General features: G+C 39.1%; 1 protein-coding gene across 2 annotated transcripts in view; it reads right to left on the reverse strand.

Annotated features, from left to right (window-relative positions):
* Window positions 1-908: 908 nt before the first annotated feature.
* SACM1L (SAC1 like phosphatidylinositide phosphatase) overlaps window positions 909-20,316 on the reverse strand; it is a gene marked incomplete at both ends in the record, with an annotated part of 39,172 nt that continues 19,764 nt past the window's right edge. For both annotated transcript variants that reach the window (XM_084248388.1, XM_084248389.1), the window contains 12 exons: window positions 909-1,045; window positions 3,526-3,583; window positions 4,284-4,376; window positions 4,480-4,573; window positions 6,935-7,007; window positions 7,127-7,196; window positions 8,242-8,380; window positions 10,786-10,884; window positions 13,809-13,888; window positions 17,448-17,516; window positions 18,024-18,110; window positions 18,879-18,964. In XM_084248388.1, coding sequence (XP_084104514.1) covers window positions 909-1,045; window positions 3,526-3,583; window positions 4,284-4,376; window positions 4,480-4,573; window positions 6,935-7,007; window positions 7,127-7,196; window positions 8,242-8,380; window positions 10,786-10,884; window positions 13,809-13,888; window positions 17,448-17,516; window positions 18,024-18,110; window positions 18,879-18,964 — 1,085 coding nt within the window. The remainder of the gene's footprint in view (window positions 1,046-3,525; window positions 3,584-4,283; window positions 4,377-4,479; window positions 4,574-6,934; window positions 7,008-7,126; window positions 7,197-8,241; window positions 8,381-10,785; window positions 10,885-13,808; window positions 13,889-17,447; window positions 17,517-18,023; window positions 18,111-18,878; window positions 18,965-20,316) is intronic.

The raw sequence follows: 20,316 nt of genomic DNA on the forward strand, positions 1-20,316 counted from the left end.
AGTACCATGCGTGGAAAAGCAGCTGCTGCCCTCAGCACATCAAATCCCGCTCAAGGCCCTCTCAGAGGCCCTATGTATCTATGAATGACCCCCAAAGACACCCAATGTTCAGGAAGAGCAGCTGACCAGCCAAGGATATTTTCCACACTGGAGCGATCCTTAAAAGACCGGAAGCTTTGGACCGTTAGCAATTTAAGAGAGAGGCTTTACATTCTTTGATTTCATTGAGACCTTTAAAAAAAGACTAAGAATAGCTAAGTTTTTTCATCATACTTAAACTGCTGGTCCAACTGCAACAGTTCAAGTTGAATGAACTCATGAAGCGACCCACTGAAGCTTCAAGAGAACACCGTACCCCATCTCTTCATCTCCTCTTTCCTACGTGAACTCAGACTATTTAATCAAACTACTTGATGTATGTAAAAGACTTACATTTTATAAACATAGTAGCATTAGCTTATTATTACAATTTGAAGGAAAGTCCAAAGATGTAAGGAAAATTATGCTTGCTAACAGCGACCACGTCTACAATGACAATATAATGAAACTGAGCTAAAAAAATAATTTTACTGTTTTAAATAATGAGAAGAGCTAAATTTTTAAATATATTACTTATTCTGCAACAATGATTAAAATGACAATGAACAGATTGCTTCCATTCTGTAGCTGAATTCAGGTTACATTTTAATTACAGAAGAGCTTCAAATTATAAATAACCATCCCAATAGTGAAGTGATCATCAAGGCAGTAACATCAGATCAATTTCTAATGCATCACCCCCACACAGAGCACAAGATGTGCTTGTGGATAAAGGCGTTTATCAGGCTGATGTGGAAAGCAGTTCAGTAAAGACTCCAGTTCTGCACAATGGACTCTTCCAAGCCAAGCCGCTTTCCACAGACACACATTCAGTCTATCTTTTCCTTCTGGACCAACCTAGGAGCATCAACAAAATCTTTGCCATTGTAAAGAATAATGAAAAATGTTCCAATGCTTGCAACTCCCCAGAAGAGAACATAGGCCAGTGTTTCTGTCCAAGTATCACCTGGTGATATAAAAAAAAAAAAGAGAGTTGACAAAAGTTACAAAAGCCATTTTGTTGTTAACAGATCCAGCTTTTAGCTGCTTAGCACATCTTGGTAACATTAAAGTTTATTAGGGGTCCTCAAACTCTGGCTAGCATCAGAATCCTCTGCAAAGCTTAACAGAGCATGAACTGCTGGGCCCCACCCCAGAATTTTTGATTCAGCAGACCTGTATGGGTCCCCAGACCCAGCATTTCTAACAAGTTCTTAGAGAATCCTGATACTACTGGTCCAACGGCCACATTTGAGAATCACTTAACAAAATTATTTCATATTTTATCAAACAAATAATAGCTACTACTTTAAGATTATATACTTTTACTTTTGTGTTACAAGAAACTATTACTGTTCAGTTCACAATCCTGTACCTACACATAAAATATACTTTACAAAATAAATATGCTTAAATCCAATAATATATTTTAATAAGATATTTAACACAAATCGCTTGATACGTATTTTTTTCAAAGTCTGGTGTTCATGAAGGATAGCAGTGGGACATCTTGAATACTTGGACATAGTGACATTTCTTTCCTGCAACGGTACTGGCCGCATCTGCAGATGGAGATGGGGAAATGCATGCAGTGGCCAACAGCCAGTGAGCGTGCAGCTCAGAACAGAGAGTCGGACTGAAACTTTTCTAATAAGTGGTCAGGTATGTGCTCATTGATTTCCTGTTCTCTTAAAAACCAAAGTAGGAACTGGGAATCAGAAATTATCACATCTAAACACTACAAAGTTCATTATTTTGCAATTAACTAACGTAAGACATTACCACCTATAACATCTATTCTCTTTTAACTCATAAACACATTTGAATTTGCTAGTTGTTAATTTTCAGAGCTCTGAAAATTAGCTCAGAGCTTCTTGGAAAAAGAAAGGCAGTTCCTCATAGACACAGCCTGGAACACTAATTGTCCAATTTGTACTGGCTGAGCTTTTGGTCCTGATTTCCCTGGTCCTCCAGAGGTTCCACAGGGATATGTGAGTATATAGTCAAGAAGAAAAAAAAAAAAAATCAGAACAGATCTAAATAATAAAACTAATTCAACAGTGGAATGGCTCCCAGAAAACAGTACACGGTGTTGAGTCAGATGCTCTAGTGAGTGAAAGAGGCCAGCATGGGCTTCTGCGCAACCTGAGCAGCACACGCTCACTGGCCCTGTCCTCTGCCTCCTGCCCCAAACCTGACACAGGACCACACATCTAACAGTGGTCCCTGTGCTCAAGAGCCCTCAGCCTGGCTTTACACTGAGCTAAAAATGGTTTTTACATTTTTTAAGGGTTGTAAAATAAAACTGCCACACAATATGCAATAGAGACTGTGTATACAGTGTAAAGTCTAAAATATTTATCTGAAAGGGGCCTCTGCAGGAAAGATACACCTAATTATCCGCTTCTGCAGTGATGTCCACTTGCGCGCCAACCACGCTGACCACCAGCACACAACCCCAGACTGATTCCACCCTCAAGGGGATCGGTGTCATGTGTCTTTTCATGGGACTAGAAATTGGTCACTTTCTCCAACCTTTCCACACACCTGGACTTCAGGCATGCAAGGGCTGGGGTTGGGGGTACTCCTTTCACTTGCAGAGACCATAGGCAAGTGTGTATCCTGGAGACCTCCCTTAACTCTTGTGTTATTAAATCTTTTTAGGGAAAAAAAAAGGAAGTTAAAAAAAATTCATCTAGCTCTTTATAGAAAATGTTGGTTAACCCCTGTTCTAGAGTAATGATAGGATGCTCCTTCCCCTACATCTTCATTGTTTCCAGGCCGCACACTGAAGCTGCACACAACGGACAGGCACGAGTCTCCCCTGCCAAAAGCCAGAATTAGCGGTGGGGAGCCTGGATGAAAGTCCTTTATATAGAGAACATTTATTCAGGGCTTATTGTCTTCCAGACACAGGAGATAAGACAAAGCCTCTGTCCTCAAAAGTTGCAGATAAAATGAGAATGACAAGTCAAGTGAGCAGAACGGGATTAATCCTAAGATGTGACAGGAGGAGATGATACACCCAGGAGTTTGATAAATGCTTTTTTTCTCTTAAGGTTTAAAATTTTTTTCTTACTGCCAACATAATACATAATAATTACAGAAAATAGTCCTAGGCAAAAAAGAAGAAAACATTTATCATCTTGCCTTCCAGAAATAAATTAACTCTTAACATTTTAATGTTTAAATCTTTACATGTGTGTGTGATTATTTTTAAAGACATTTTTAGATCTTTTTAACTGAACATTATCTTAAGAGAAAAAAAAGCATTTATCAAGCTCCTAGATATATCCCCCTCATGTCACATCAAAGGATTAGTCCCATTCTGCTCACTTGACTCATTAGATTTACAGGGGAAACATCAAGTGCTAAGAAGACACCAAAACTCAAGACATTGTAAAACAAAGTTCAACTCTGTAAGATTGCGAAATATAACAGACTTACCAGCCATAAGCAAACAGATAATGCACATTGAAAAGGCAACAACCATGATAATAGGCAACTGGAAAAAAAAAACGGAAAGAGAAACCATCATTTAGAATGCTAATCAACAGTTACAAAATTAGTTGTGTATGCTTAGCTTGAGAAAGAATAAAACTTCTGTAATCTAATGTACAAACTATCTTTTTTCAACAAAACATGGTTATTTAGGGGTTCCGTCTCAGAGTTGCCCAAATCTTCAGAGTGGTTAAGTTACGAGATCTGAGGAAGCATGGCCATGCTCCAAACCACAGAGTACCAAGTGGAAGGAGATCAGCCAGAGGAGAACCTGGGATACTATACTAGGTTGCCTTTGTATCTTCCACTCACTGGAATGAGACCCAGAGACACCTGCAAAGTCAGGTGAAGAGGTGCACTGAAAAGAGAGACGTGTCACCCACACACTTGGCCTTCCATATTGTAAGTTTGCCTTCAGCAATCCCTGAATACAAGGAAAGTTGAGTCGTCATGGAATGAGAAATGCTCCACGTCACTTTGCTTATGTGTTCCCACATAGAAATGATATAGGAAAGGGTGAAGTGTGAAAGAAAACAAACACTTCAAAGTTATTTTACCTCTTCTTGATTATCTCCTTAGAGAAACTTAAGTATTTATATATCATTTAGAACAACACATAATGTTGGAAATCATGGGGAGTTTGGTACCATCTAACCTTCAGAAACAGTACTTTTTATAACTGGAAAAACACAAAGATTTCTTACAGCCAGGAATTTCCAATCCCTTGGAACGCTTAAAGGACTATGGAATTCTAATTCGTCCACTGAATAGTTCCCAAGAAATAAGTCTATGGAATCCTAGAACAGAAAGAAGGAAATTAATAAAGATCCAAATTACATGTGATTATATTACTGAGGAACAACACAGATACAGTCACCTAAGAACCAAATACAAACTTACTTGTCGAAATCCATCAGAAAAGTTGTTCTTGTAATACCGGATTAGTGAATTCAGGCCATCCATTATAAGTCCCAACTGAGTTCTCTTCCCAGTTCTGGTTAAAAGAGATTAAGTCTTGATTTACAGACTTGCATATTAAGTTCTCACATTGTTTTATGGCCTATAAGCATGTTACAAAGATTTTAAAAATCATCCCTGAAATTATAAAAGAAACCCCTCACAAAAGAAGACCCAAGAAATACATATTCTCTTTCTAAAATACTGCCAAAGTAGGCATAAGGAGGAAAGTTGCAAAGGCAAGAAATGAGAAACACATGGCTCAGGTTGAATGGTATGAAACAGCAGAGAGACTAGAAATCTATCTTATTTTGTTCTCAGGGAATCTGTATAGCAAAAAAACTCAGTTGCGAATTCGAATCAACATGGTGGTAGGGAAACGGTGTGAGTAAGCCCATAAAAAAAAGTTAATAAGGAGGAAAAGCGGCAGGTCCCTGCGAAAACCATGACACGGATGATAAACGGGGGACTCTGGCAAACTGCCTGAAGAGGAAAGTTGCCAGAAAAGAGGACTAAAGGAGAGGAAAGCGCAGAACCCTGCTACCTCCCCCACTCACAAAGCCGGCACTCTCCGACCAACAGAAAGAAAAACAACTACAACAACAATGAGAACAAACTACAGATCAAGCAGGACTGTGAGTGGAAAGGAACCATTGCAGGCACCACACCCCGCGAACAGGAACTGTGGAGAACCGTGCGGGAATCACCACAGAGGTGAGCGAATGGCTCCGGGTGCCACTGGAGGAAGATAAGTACTCTGTGGAGAGGCCGGCACATAGCCCAAGGCCGGCTGGTAAGCTTGTGCGGAAAAGCGCGGACACGCTGGAAAAGCATATGCAGATCATGGCAGCCCAGGTCTGCGCACCCAGACCTAGGTTTGTGGGGAGACACGTGGGAACCGTCACTGAGGTGAATGACCCTCAATCAAAAGCCAGGCGCTCGGGCACGGGAGCAGGGTGCAAAAGGCGCCATTTCTGCAGAAACTGAACTGGGCTACCACCCGTGTCCAGGATCTGAGGGCGTGGGAACTGAGATCCGGGCTCGAAATTCGGGGCTTGGGATCCCTATGACGCGCGGCACAGGAGGCAGACACAGACACAGCTCTCCACGCTGTTGAGCCATACACACCACCCCCACTCAGTTCCCCGGAGACCCACGGGAAAAAGCACATTTCTGGAAGGATATTAGGAAAGATCTCTGGTGCCACCTAGTGACCAGAACAAAATCACCAACTTCCTAATAGTTGGAAGTCAGGGTTTCTAAAAGCACCCTCCGGCTCTGAGGGAATGGGCCACGCAGACGGGGGTAAGAAGGGAAACAAGGCATGGAGCAAGACCCCATTCTGGAACTGAGAGGTAGGCACAGGATTCAGGGTGTGGGACTCGCCATCACAGTGGGCACTGCACAGGGTGACAGCCATTGTTTTGGATCTGAGAGCCTGAGATTGAGAACTAGAGTGCAGAATTCAGGGTACGGGATACACACAGCCGTAGGCACAGCACCAGGTGAACACGTGGCAGACACAGCACCCAGCGTGAGCAATAGCCCCTGTGTAGAGGTGCTCCCCTCCATTTCTCAGAGAACTACAGGGGAAAAGCACAGGTGGGCAAGTGCCACGTAGTGACCAGAACAGAATCACCAACTAACTGATTCCCTGCTGGAACTGAGTAAATACCGAGGGAGGGAACTGTAAGAGACAGTGCCCAGCAACACAGCCACAGCATCAACACCCTGGTGGAGTTTTGGGCTACCAGTGCTGGTCCCAGTCTGGTAAACAGTTTTCGACACCCCTGAAGGAGCAATCCAAAGAGATGCCCACCAACATCAGTGGCACAATATCCCAACGTATAGAACAAATTAGAAAGCAAACAGCAGGGAGAAGGAAAAATACAAATAACCAAATAAGCCCTCAGGAGGACACACCACAAAAAGAAAATCAGTCACCAGAGCTCAACAATGACATGGAAGAACTTCTCTGCCTGTCAGATAAGAGAATCAAAAAAATTCAACTGTACTTGTAACAAATTCAAAATTTTCTAACTTCTCACTGTCCTGTGGGTCCTTGAAATTAGCGCCAGTATCACCTGTGTACTCTCTAGAGGTGCAGACCCTCCGGCCCTGCCCCAGACTGTAACACTGGCTCCGAGTTTCAGGTGCACATTAAAGTTCAAGAACTGAGGAGGCCCGGTTCTCAAGCATCTTCACTAAGCATCAGCATCATCCAGGGAGGTGAACCCACCAGAGCCTGGGCCTCATCTAGTAACCCTGACCAGAAATGAGTCCATGCACTGGTGTTTTAATGGCCGTATGGCTGTTGTGAAAAGTTACTCAAGTGACTCTAATCTCCACCAGGACTAGGAACTACTGATCTGGAATTAAGTTTAAAAGTATGGCTTGCCTGGTAAAGTCAGTCTTCAAGGCACCGGTTCCTGCATACTGTTTGGCACAAGCATTCGCATTGTCAGCCCAGGCTATGAAAATAAAGGTAAAAATCAGCTGATAATAATTAAAATGATAACCAGAGTTCTAAATCCAAAATATTAATTTATTCAAATTAACTAACTTTGCCACTTTTAAGGTAAATACCTACCATTTTTGTAAATCTTCTCAAATTCATTCTGCTCTTCAAGTTTCTGTCCTACATGCAAAACTCCTAGTCTCTGGAATGAGAGCCACACCCATGTTTAATGCATAATATATTTCAGCAGACAAGATTTAGAAAGAAAAAGCAGACAGTCCCCAAAAACACATCACATGGCATTTGGTTGCAGGCAGGCAGATGTGTTCCTTGGTGAGGGGCCCCAGCTCACCATCGCTCTCTCCCACTTGAGGCAGGCTACAAATCCTCTCTCAGGGCTGTTTGCCCTGTTACCCCCTCTCTCATTTGAGCTCCTTTTACCACAGGACAGTGGCAGGACCACACTCAGGGAGAAGGTAAAAGGGGAAGGAAAAGTTCCTCTTCGAAGCCCTGCCATCCCCCAAAGTTCCACTGTCTTTACTCCTCTACCTGCTTCACAAACCCCATTCCCAAATTTCTTTACCCCCAGACTATTCCAGGGATCCTTTGAGAATCAGACAAACATTACAGACACACAGCCCTTTGTGTGTAATTTCAGAGGATTCCTGGGCTTCCTGAATATCCCTAGCTACTCTGCTTTGGGGTTCACTGACCAGAGATGAGGAACTCCTGCCTTGGTCTTCATCTCGGACTCTCCTTCAATCCTCTCAGAACCACCATCTTCATTGCTTACCTCAGACAACACAATTCTGAGACAACCTCACTATCTCTACTTCAGAATGGAGTATTCACACCCTCAGACACGTCATAAGAGCCACCCGGAATGACCTTCTACTGGGAAAAGCTCTGCCCTCACTGGATGGGGAAAGGCACAACTGGCGTGCCCACACCAGCTGGCAGTGGTGCTAGAGAGGTTCCTGGCCAAAGAATGACAGTTGGGCAGGGCTGATAATGCTGTATGTAGCACACAAAATTGTGAGATAGATTACAGCACCTTGTTAATTAAGTAGGTTCTTGTCAGTCGGCCTTGGAACAACCATTTCTAATAGAAAAGACTGTTTCCACTGAAAATTATACTCTGAGGTATATTCAACAGGGTGAAGGGACTGTGAATGTTTTTGATACTGGTATTTAAAGGTAAGTTTAAATTTTTTGCTATTAATTAAAAGAAAAAAAGGGATTTGCACCTGAAGCTGAGCCTGAAGTGATCGACGAGCTAACATACTCTGGATCACATTGGTCCTGTCCAGACAATCCATACAATTGCTGCGGAACACGCCTTCCTGATTCGTCACCACCTTGCCGGTAGAGTCCACTAGAAAATAACTAAAACATATTTGTATAAACACTCTCATACCAAAGTCAGTCAAATCTGTTAAGGACATACCTCTTGTAACACAGATCTTAAGTCACTGAGAAATTGAAAGGTCAGAGAGGAGTGGATAGTCCAGGTACACTTGATTTTTATAGCAGTTTGGACAGCTGAGGCATTTAAAAAATGATTGCAGTTTCAGAGGCCATCTCACCAAGAGATGTGAGAAAGTAGAGCTGGGAGTATTGTGAAGGTTGCCATGGCAGCAACCACATCTCCCTAAGACCAGAAGAGGGTTTCCTTTGACATGATTGTCCCACCTAATCCCATGTATCAGGATTTCCTAAAGTGTGGTTCCTAGATCAGGATGCTCTGAGCTGTTTATTTAAAATGAAGATGCTTAGTTTTGATATAAACTGAGTAAGAATCTCTGAAGCAAGAATTGGATAATGTGCATTAAAATTTTTTTTTAATCTTTTTAAAAATATGGGGTAACATGCAAATAGTACAAAATAGAAGGTACAATAGTAGGGTGTTATTTTAAAACCCAGTTTCCTTTTCTCTCCTTAACCACCCAGATATCTGCAGGGGAGCCAACCATGGTTACCAGTTTATCTGTTTCCCCGATTATTGTTATTATTTTTAAAGTGCTCAGATAATTCTATAAACTTGAAATTTTGACAACACACAGTGTGGTGGTTGGTTAAGCACATGCATCCTGTCAGTAAGCAGCTGGATCCTAACCCTAACTCCTGGCAATTTACTAGTTTGTGACCTACATTAACTTAAGTTCTCAGAGCCTAAGTGTTTTTGCCCACAAGAAAAAAGGTGAAACCGCACCTCTAGGATTTGAATGAAATGCATAATGTACATAAACAGAGTGTATGGGACAGAGCATATAATGCATACTAGATAATATTAATTTCATTAATTAAATTTATTAAATTTATTGCAATTATACCACAAAATTCAAAAGAGGGGGTAAACACAATAGACTAGCCAAAAGTTAAATATAAATCATGACCTTAAAAAAACAAGGACCTGAAGGAATGTGTTTAGACTAAAATTCTGCATGAAGTTCATGCCAAATTGGTGAGGCTAGAGTTGGTATATGTACACATGTGCCTGTAGATATTGAAAGTTCTGATAAAATAAATATTAAATATTTTATAAATATTATTTCTTAAACTATACAGTAAGTTTATGAGGTAGGTGGTATTATCTCTAATTTGCAAATGGAGAAACCAGGGTTTGATGATAACTACCCTGCCCCTGGCTCACATGACTAGTAAGAGGCCAAGAGATTTCAACTGAGGTAAGAAAAAGTCCAAAGCCCATTTTCTTTCCACTTTGCCAAAAATTCCTGGATAACAATGTCCAGAAAGGCCATCTAAAAGTCACTGGAACATAGTGAGTGGCAATGGACACAGACTGTCGTCAATGCTCTCTTCTTTCTCATACTTGCAGGTGGCAGCAATGAATGGCTTAACCTAAGGAACCTACATGTCAGGCCCAGTCAATGTTTTCTCTAATCCAATAATGACAGGTCAATGCCTCTACACTAGCTATGCTCACAAAACTTCACAGGGGGAAAAAAAACTTACCTAACTAAAGCTAATTACTTAATATGTATGTATACACATATACACATTCAGGTAGTATATATATACCATATATATTTTTTAAACTGAGCAATAACTACAAGAGAGGTTTAACTTTGTTATTGTGTAACTAAAATTAAAAAGCATATTTGAGTTGCCAGGGTTAGAACTACACAGAGGCAGAACAAAATGAGAATGGTTTAGATTCTTTCTTCTGCCTTAAAAATAGGTTGACATATGCATACAGTACAGTAAACCTGTGGACCAAATAAGTAACATGGTGAACACACAAAGTATCAAATAAAGACATTTAGACCCTCTTATCTATTAATACTATTTTCAAGAATTTATTTTAGCAAATAATCTAATGTGAGTTAAAAAAAATATATATATATATACACACACACACCCCTAGAGTGATTCATTGCAGCACAACCTCTCATAAACTAGAAAAAGAAAAACTCCTGATATTCCATGAGAATGAGAGTGTTTAACTGAAACTATTTATAACAGAAAACAGAAAAGCCATGAAGCACTATCATTACAAAGACTAGGTAGGTTAATGACAAAATATCCATGACGAAATTTAACAAAATCTACTGAAAATAAACAGGTGGTAAACTAACTTCAACTATATAAAATTTGTAATTGTGTAGAAGATTATTTATAAAAATGTGAAATTACCTAGCCTTGGGGCATTTTTAAGAATTTTAAAATATTTTTAAATCATCAAGTCTCATCTTTTCAATTAAAAAAACTAATGACAATAGACAAGTACTGTCAACCCAGTAAACTGTATTTGTAATAATGTGGCTTACCTTAATTCATCTTGCATTTCTGCGACCTGATCCAATAAAATACTTAGTCGATCCCATCTCATATTTTTACATTCCTTATGAAAGTCAAAGGCAATATATCTATCAAAAGAAAAGATACTCAGAAAGTGATTGAAGATTATTAATTTTCCTTCTATTAATAATACTTCACAATCTGATATTCCTCTCTATATGAAAACATACATATTTTTGGGACAGCAGAACCTCCTTCACTCTGGGTTCACCATTAGACACAGATACACACACACACATTCTATCTTCACATGTTCCTCCAGAGGCCCTAGCAGTAAAAAAGTCTAGAAAAATGCTAGAGCAGTTAAACTAGGGTACAGAAAAATGGTCTGTCCAATGGAAGACCTTATATATAGTCTCTACTTCCATATACACTTTTCATATTTTAAATATAAATCAAGTCCTGGATTTGTAGTTTACAACAATAGTTCAAAATGGTCAAGACTGACTCAGCCTAAGGTGGGTAAGATTAAATGCCTGTTGTGTGTGTACCACGGGCTGAGAGAACAGAGATAGGATGGACCCCATTCTGGTTAGTCACTGTCCATTCTAACAAAAAAATGCACATTTTAAAATCCTGCTACCTAATATTTAAGAAGCACAATTCTCAAAGTTAGAACACATCTAACAGTGAAGATGTCCTACCATGAATTGAAAAAAGTTGCCCTTGAGAGGGGAACCACGGATATATGGAGATCCTTATATATGCCTAAACTTCTACTCAGGAATCAAGAGAAGCCATAGAGTAGGATGACTGGTAGGACATTATACTCTTTTCTACTGAGCAAAATTCAGATAAAGCGTCTGCTCTCTTGTTATTCCTTTGCCTCCAACAGGCCGAAGAGGAATTAACAGAGACCACTGCTCCTCAGATCAAGAGAGGGATTCCTGCCACCTCAATGGTTATCTCAAGTGAGAATAGTATCTTTGGAAATCAGTATAAAAGCAGAAGCTAACCAACAGAGAGGCTAGGCTAAGCAGGGCAGGGGGAAGCATTTCCAAAGGCAGCTCCAATTAAAGTGATATTGTTACAGTTACTTTGGGAGTATTCTGACCAGAATCACTGTAGACTTGTGTGAAAGGAGTTCATTAGCACCTAAATGCATCTGGTTTCTGAAGCTTATATTCTTCTAAAATCATCCGTCTTCTAAAAATGAGTTACAAAGTGATATTTTGACAATAAATGTTTTGAATATATTATTTTACTTCTGAGCCAATAAACAGTTATACATCTTTCAAAGTCTTAGGGGGAAAGAACCCTTACAGACACATAATCTTAGACATCTTACTCTAATTTCAACCAAAAGAATAACTTTCTATTGCGAATGTGTCCCACCAGTCCTCCAAGCGCAACCACGTGATTTTTCTTTTTCTGGTCACTCACCAATCCATCAACTTTATTTTATTCATTCAAAGTACCATGCTTAAAAAACTAAAAAGTGAAAGAGCCTAAAAATATTTGCAAGATGACAGTAAGTTTATCAACTAATTTCAGACTTTCCCCAACACACCCTGCCAAAATATGTATTTATTGTTTTTTTAAAAATAAAATATGCTTTTTAACATGGCTCCTCTGGTAGTCTTTAGTGTTTTAGGAAAATAACAATAGCTTTGGTAGTGTCTCTTTAGCAGCAGATGCTCTCCAAGTTCTCTGGCACAGAAGGGCATAACTGATTTATGCCTTAGTTCTCAAAATAAGTTTGTTTCTGCTACAAACTCAAAGAAAACTCTGGAGGCCAGCATCCCTATGGAAACCCTCTAGGGCAGGGTGTTAACCAGAGTTATACACAAGAGCCAGCAAACAAGTTTTTTCAGTTTAGACATGCTAGATTTCAAACCCAGAGCCTGATTTTTCAGGTCTGAGGTATATTCTGAGTAAGTTCCTCTAAGGATTCTGAGTCCTCCTGGTTAAGAATCCCTTCTCTAAGTCCTCCAAAGTGTGTCAGGGCAGGCTACACTGTGAGAAGGCAGAAGTGTGCATAAAGAGAGGGTGTTATAAAATTACTAGAGCTTTTGAGTTTGACGAGAAGACTTAAATTTTTCCTCAAAGGCTCACTATTCAACTTCGTGTGTCTTTAAAATTTTCCACAAGTTAAAAAAAATTCTCCCAAATTACCCAGTACTATTTTTTAAAAAAGATTTATTTATTCATGCATACAAGAACCGGGGTACAGGCCAGATGTGTGGGAGGGTGAGAGGATTCACCAAAGACAAAGCAGGGAGCAGAACAGGCAGACTGACTGAAATATACTGCTGAGGGGAGCAGTGGGCAAGACAGGAGAGGTCTGCTGCGCCATGTGGGTATCTTCCCAGCCGGCCAGGATCAAACCCGCGCTGCAGAGGCTGTGGACAGCTTCACAGCTCTGCACTCAACCACCTGTGCCACCAGGGGAGGCCCCCCAGTATCATTTTTAAGCAGTTTCCCTCCAATGCCTGTGACCACTTCTGACCATGGTACACCCCCACCTTCTGTTCCAATTTCTTGCTGCAGAAAATTCCAAATAGGCTGACTCATTATCTTGCTTCATCCTATATGGCAACTCTTGATGTTTTAGGATCCCCTCTCTTTTGACAAAGCTACAAAGAGTTTGCAACAGTTGCCTCGTAACTTAAGGGAGATCAAAGCTGCTATTCCAGATAAGGTCACCATACAAGAGCAAGCTGCTCTAGTTTACATGATATTTCGAGACCACAGAACCCAAACCAATTATGAGAAACTGAAAGCTGTGACCCAATGACCATAGCAAAACAAAGCCTGATGAGAGAATTTTAATCGGAGACTAAACTTTTACAAAATTAAAATTAAAAGATTAAGAGGTTATTCTGTATATATATTATGCCGGAAAAAGCTTCAAGTCTACAAAATCATGGTTTGATCTACTGTTGAAAAATAAAAAAATCAACCTGACTGTATCTAGTGAGATCTATGTACTCATGCCCAAATGCAAACACACATCTACTCTGAAGACCTGCAGCAGATTTCTATAAGGTACCTGATCATTCCACTTGCCAAGGAAGACACCATTGTTGCAAATGCCTGCTCAAGTGGCTTCTCTGAGCCCTTTTGGTTAACCTGCAAAAAATTAAAACCAACAGTTTTCTTCTAAGCTTATTTAAAAGGAGAGTGACATCACTAAAATGGCAGAGTAGGAAGCACCAAATTCTTGTTTTCTCACAAAAACATTTAAGAAAATTCCAGAAGTTGTTTGAACCAACTTTGTAGGAACTCTGGAAAACATTAAAAGATTTACATCAACTAAGCAAATGCCTAATCAAGAAAAAAAAATTTGTCAAAATTGTAGGACCGTTTCTTGGCATTTTCGTTTGCCCTTTACCCCATCCCGTCTGCAGTGCACTGATGGTCTTAATCTTGAGCACAGAGGCAATGTGGTTCTCAGTCCCCTTCTGCAACCTGGGGGAATGGTCAGACCTTATTTACAAATTATTGTATGTTGTATCTGGACCTGAAGGTCCAGAGAATCATTTGTCTCTGTCCAGCCTAACTCTGAGCACAGGCAGGCACCACTCATAAAAGATTCAAGTAGGTTACAAACCAACTAATGTCTAGGGCAAGAGATTTCTTTAAACTAAAACCATCTAAATAAATACTACAGAAGTTGGGGGGATATTTTTTAGGAAATTAGCACATTCAAAAGCAGCCATGCATACCCAGGCAAGGTGCATGCTCAGGAAAGTCCTAGAAGATCTTCAGCCTTCACCGCAGGCTGATTCCAGGGCTCAGAACAAACCTAGCTAACAAGTGAAGGACTGCTCCAGCACAGAACCTATCTGCACAGACTAGAAGATGGGTTGGCTCTTTTTGTTTGTTTTTGTTTTGTGTTTTCATTTTTAGTATTCAATGAAATCTCCACCAAAACATTAGTTGAACATGATCTAAAACAGAGACTTCAGTGAGAATCCACAACAAGAACAGTCTTGTAAATACCTAGGAGTGGAATTGCTGGATCATATATGGAAGCTCTATGTTTAGTAGGTCAAGAAATTGCCACACAGCTCTCCATAGTGGTTGGACCAGTTTGCACTCCCACCAGCAGTGCAGGAGAGTTCCTTTTTCTCCACATCCTCGCCAACATTTGTTGTTGCTAGTGTTTTTAATACGTGCCATTCTCACTGGTGTAAGATGGTATCTCATTGTAGTTTTGATTTGCATTTCCCTGATTACAAGTGATGTTGAACATTTTTTCATATGCCTGTTGGCCATAAACAGATGACTGGATCAAGAAGATGTAGTACATATACACCATGGGATATTACTCAGCATTCAAAAAAGATAAACACATGCAATTTGCAGCAACATGGATGGAGCTGGAAGGGATCATGCTCAGCGAAATAAGCCAGAAAGAAAAAAAAAATACTGGATGGTCTCACTCATAGCAGGACTCTAGAAAACTTAAATAAGGGACCAGGAAAGAGACACCCTGTGGGGGGTGGGGGGCGGGGAAAGGAGGGCTTGGGGTCAAAATAAGGGGGTTGTAATTGTATGGGGAATATAAAAAAAATAAAATTTAAATTAAAAAAAAAAAGAAACAGTCTTGTAAATGTACTATAAAAAAAATCTCAAGTGGATTACGACAGCTCCAACAATGAAACAGAAACCTAAATGGTATAACCAACCTACTACACACCACTACTACACCTGGGACCACCATAATAAATGGGGCTGGTATGTTCAACTGATTTTTTTTTTAAAGATTTATTTATTTATTTATTTATTTATTTATTTATTTATTTATTTATTTATTTATTTATACAAGCACTGGGTACAGTCAGAAGCGCGGGAGGGTGAGAGAATTCACCAGAGCCAGAGGAGGGAGCAGAGCAGGCAGAAGGCTGGAAGCACACTGCTGAGGGAGCAGCGGGTGGCAGGAGAGGTCTGCGCGCCATGCGGGACCCTCCTCCAGTGGCCGGGGAGCAGCCGGGGATTGAACTGGTGCTGCAGAGGCTGTGGGCAGCTTCGCAACCCAGCCCTCAACCACTGCGCCACCGGGGAGGCCCTGTTCAACCGATTTTTGACAAGAATGTCGAGATCATTCTATGGGAAAGGGACAGTCTTTCCAATAATTGTCAATGGTGAAACCGGATATCCACATATGAAGAATAAAGTTGAATCCATTTCTTACACTATATGCAAAAAGTAACTCAAAATGGATCACAGACCTAAAACTTTAAAACCCCAAGAAGAAAACATAAAAGCAATATTTCATGATGTTTTATTTGGCAATGATTTCTTAAATGTGACATCATGAACACAAGCAACAAAAAGATAAACTAGATTTCATCAAAGTGAAAAATTTTTGTGCCTCAAAGAACAATATCAAGAGTATAAAGACAATCCAAAGGCTAGGAGAAAATATTTGCAAAGCATATATCTGATAAAGGATTAATTCCAGGGGCCTCCCCGGTGGCGCAGCGGTTGAGCGCTGGGTTGCGAAGCTGCCCACGGCCTCTGCAGCACGGTTCGATCCCTGGCTGCTCCCCGGCCACCGGAGGAGGGTCCCACATGGCGTGCAGACCTCTCCTGCCACCCGCTGCTCCCCTCAGCAGTGTGCTTCCGGCCTTCTGCCTGCTCTGCTCCCCGCTCTGGCTCTGGTGAATTCTCTCATCCTCCTACACTTCTGACTGTACTCAGTGCTTGTATAAATAAATAAATTAAAAAAAAAAACTTTAAAAAAAAGAATTCCAGGATATAAAAAGAACTACTATAGATGAACAACAATGACAACGAAAAACTTGATTAAAAACTGGGCAAAATATTTGGTAGCTATTTCTCCAAAGAAAATATACAGATGGCCAATGAACACATGAAAAGATACTTAACAATCATTAGAGAAACAAAAATCAAAACCATGAGACACTACTCCATATCCATAAGGATGGCCAAAAGCAAAAAAACAAAACAAAACAAAACAAATGCAATCCAGAAAATAACAAGTGTTGACAACCATGTAGAGAAATTGGAACCCTGGTGCATTGCTGGTGGGAATGTAAGAGGATGCAGCTGTTCTGGAAAACAATATGGTAGTATCTTAAAAAGTTAAACACAGAGTTATCATATGACCCAGCAATTCCACATTTAGGTATATGCTTGAAAGCAGGACTGAAACAGATACTTGCACCCCAACATTCACAGCAACATGTTCACATTAGCCAAAATATAGAAACAAACCAACATCTATCTATGGAAAAACAAAATGTGGTACATACATACAATGGAATATCATTCAGTGTAAAAAAAGATATGAAATTCTGATACATGCTATAAGATGTATGACCCTTAAAAACATTATGCTAATGAAATAAGTAAGACACAAAAGGAACAAATATTATATGATCCCATTTAGGTACCTAAAATAGGCAAATTCATAGACAAAGTAAAATAGAGTTATAGCAAAGGAGACGGACAAGAGAAAGTTATTGTTTACTGGATACTGAATTTCTGTTTGGTACGATGAAAGGTACTGGAAAAGGCCAGATATATTGGCTGCACAACATTGTGAAATACTAATGCCACAGCATTATACACTTAAAAATGGTTGAAATGGTAGATTCTGTCTTATGTAAAAAATGTTAAAGTTTTTTGTTTAGTTTATTTTGTTCCCCAAGAAACATACCAGATTAACTATGACTTGTTTTCCATAAATAATTACTTGTGAATCAAAATGCCTCTGGAAACCATCCATCTAAAGAGGAAAAAAGATGCACATTACCAGATTACATTATAAGGCTATTATATTATAATATCATATCAGATATTACATAATATTAAACCATATCTCCTTATATGTCCTATCTTTATATTCAAAAGAATGACCTTAGCAAAAGGACCATGTCTTCCAGATAACGATATAGTAAAGAGTAATTATAAGCCATTCCATTGAGAGCTGCAATACTACTATTTTAATTCTGAGTTAATCTCAAATGGAATAAACAGTCTACTAAACATAGTTATAACAATGCAAATTTTACTGAGATCTCTAAAATCTAAATTTGCTCTGCCATTCAATGACTTTGTTCTTCCATATTTCTAACATGCCAAGCAAGACAGCCTATTGGCTTTCAGGTTTACCAGGTTAACACAGGCCTGATTTAGAGGTAAATTCTGATTTAGAGATAATAAAGATACGCAAACTATAATGCCATTAAGCTTCCACTTATAGGCAATGAAAAAAATCATGAAGGATACCCACGTGATTTGCTACTTTGTTGATCTGTGGCCTTGGTTTGTACTTGAGGTTTGGTCTTTGAGACCAGAAAACTGGTATTGACCCTCGAGTCTAAAAGAAAAGAAAGATATGTGCAACACACATTCAGACTTGTTTTTCTCAGTTTAGTGACTATTGTACATACACACACACCCCCCAAAGACTGCAAAGGAAAAAAATACAATCTACCAACTATGAAAGAAGTCTATTGTGGGAATACATTTGGAAAGGACTTTTCTCCTGACTTTATATACATGGCACTTGGGTGGTAGACTGTGTTTTACCTGAATTCTAAATTAAATCAATTTATGAATAAAAAATCAAGTTTTATGTGTTATGTTCTAAAATGATAAAACCAGAAAGCTTTTTGTCCAGTCTCAAATGAATATGCTTATGAATGTGTAAATACATTTAGTTAGCCACTAATGCTCTGCAGCATCAAGTGATCCACAACTCCGTAAGGAGGCAACAAAGAGGGGTGTCATTTCACAGTAAGTGCAAGACAGGAACAGTCAGTCATAAGCCAGCTGCTTGCCCTGTCATCACTGCCCTGAAAAAGACTAGAGAGTTAAGAGCTAGATAGACGATCCATTTCCATAATCCGTGTGTGTCCTACCCTACTTCCCTTTTATGGATTTAATTCAAAGGCGGGAAATGGTAGCAGGTAAGAGCAAGGTTAATGGAATATCCTTGTTTTGAGTGTAATTTTTCCATAGTGCAGACAAAGAAATTACTTTTTAAAGGATGGGGAGGGAGGAAAATTTCAACCATATGACAGAAAATTATGATCCAAGCAGAAAAGGACAACTGGCAGTGTGTCCAGCCAACATACTAACTTGCCTGTACAAATGAAGTCCTGCTCCCATTGTAGTGCACAATTTGTTCTGTTTCCACAAAGTTAGCTGCATGGCCTTCAGAATCAATTCCTGAGAAAAAAAAAATTAACTTTATTTCTTACTAAGAAATACATCAGAAATTCACTAATTCAGTGAATTATTGAAAATTAAGTCAGTTCAAATCAGTGGAAAAGTACCTACAAAAATAAATATCAAACAAGCACAGTACAAAATGAGAAAGCTACTAAAAGCTCACTCATTTATACAGGCTTAGAAGTATTAAGAATCTATTAAGAAATAGATGAAACTGGTTGCTATTTAATAAAACATTTGTAACACACACAATTCCTCTAAAACATACTGTTTCTCAGACTTGAGACATATTTTATAAAAGTGTTTCCCAAATTTGAGACATAAAGAAGAAAAATCCTTAAGGACCATATGTTCATAGATTCCAGGTTTGAAACACTCTGTGGGAATTAAACCATTAAATCAATATTAATTGCAAATATGAACCATTTTGTTAGTATTATTTAGTAATTATAGCACAAGTGGCATAGCAGACGCTTATGCTGATTTTATCAAAATGAAAGCAGAAAAACTACATGATTCTAGAATTTCTATAACTCCACGAATATACCCATGAAGTCTTGTTTGAAAAGCAGTGCTCTGAAGTATTTACAGAGTCTTAGTATCGCTTAGTCCTCTCAAATACTTGAAGCATTCCTTTACAATCTTGTTTACTTGATCTATTTTTACTTAAAAAAAAGTTTGCTAAGCAAGGCAACTTTCAAGCTAGTCCCTGACCCCAATTACCAAGTTATCAAAAAGAAACTGATGGATTTGTAACTGTTCCAAATATTTCTTCATGTCCTTCCTATCTGACATATTTCTCAAATCTGACATTTTAAGATCTCAGGTTATCAGTGTTTTTGCTAATATATTAACAGAAGGGGACATTTCTTGCTGGTTTTGACTCAAACTGAGTTAAATGTCTTTTATAGAAATGTCTTTTCTACACTTTCTAAAACTACTTTTCAAGAGGCATGGATTATGCTTGTTTTTTTCCCATAATCCCCATAAGGAATACTATGTAGTTATTTTTAAAAGACTGAGAGTGAGAATAAGATTTTGTATGTGTATATGAGAGAGAGGACTTCTGAGATTTCCAAGTCATATTAATCTAAAAAATTTTAAAAACCAAGGTGTAGGAAAATATGTACAGTATAGAACCACTGTCTAAAAATAAAGGACATGCCTGGAAGAACTAACAACTGATTAACTGGTAGAAGAGTGATATGCAGCAGATGGGGTCAGACAAAAGAAATTTTTTAATTGCATATCTTTTTATACTTTTTGATACCTAAACTATATGAGTATATTACCTACCCACAAAATTTAAGAAAACTTAGCTATAAGGGAGCTAATTCTGGTCATGGGTT

The sequence above is a fragment of the Talpa europaea genome (genome assembly GCF_964194135.1).
Source record: "Talpa europaea genome assembly, chromosome: 11".
Lineage (NCBI taxonomy): Eukaryota > Metazoa > Chordata > Mammalia > Eulipotyphla > Talpidae > Talpa > Talpa europaea.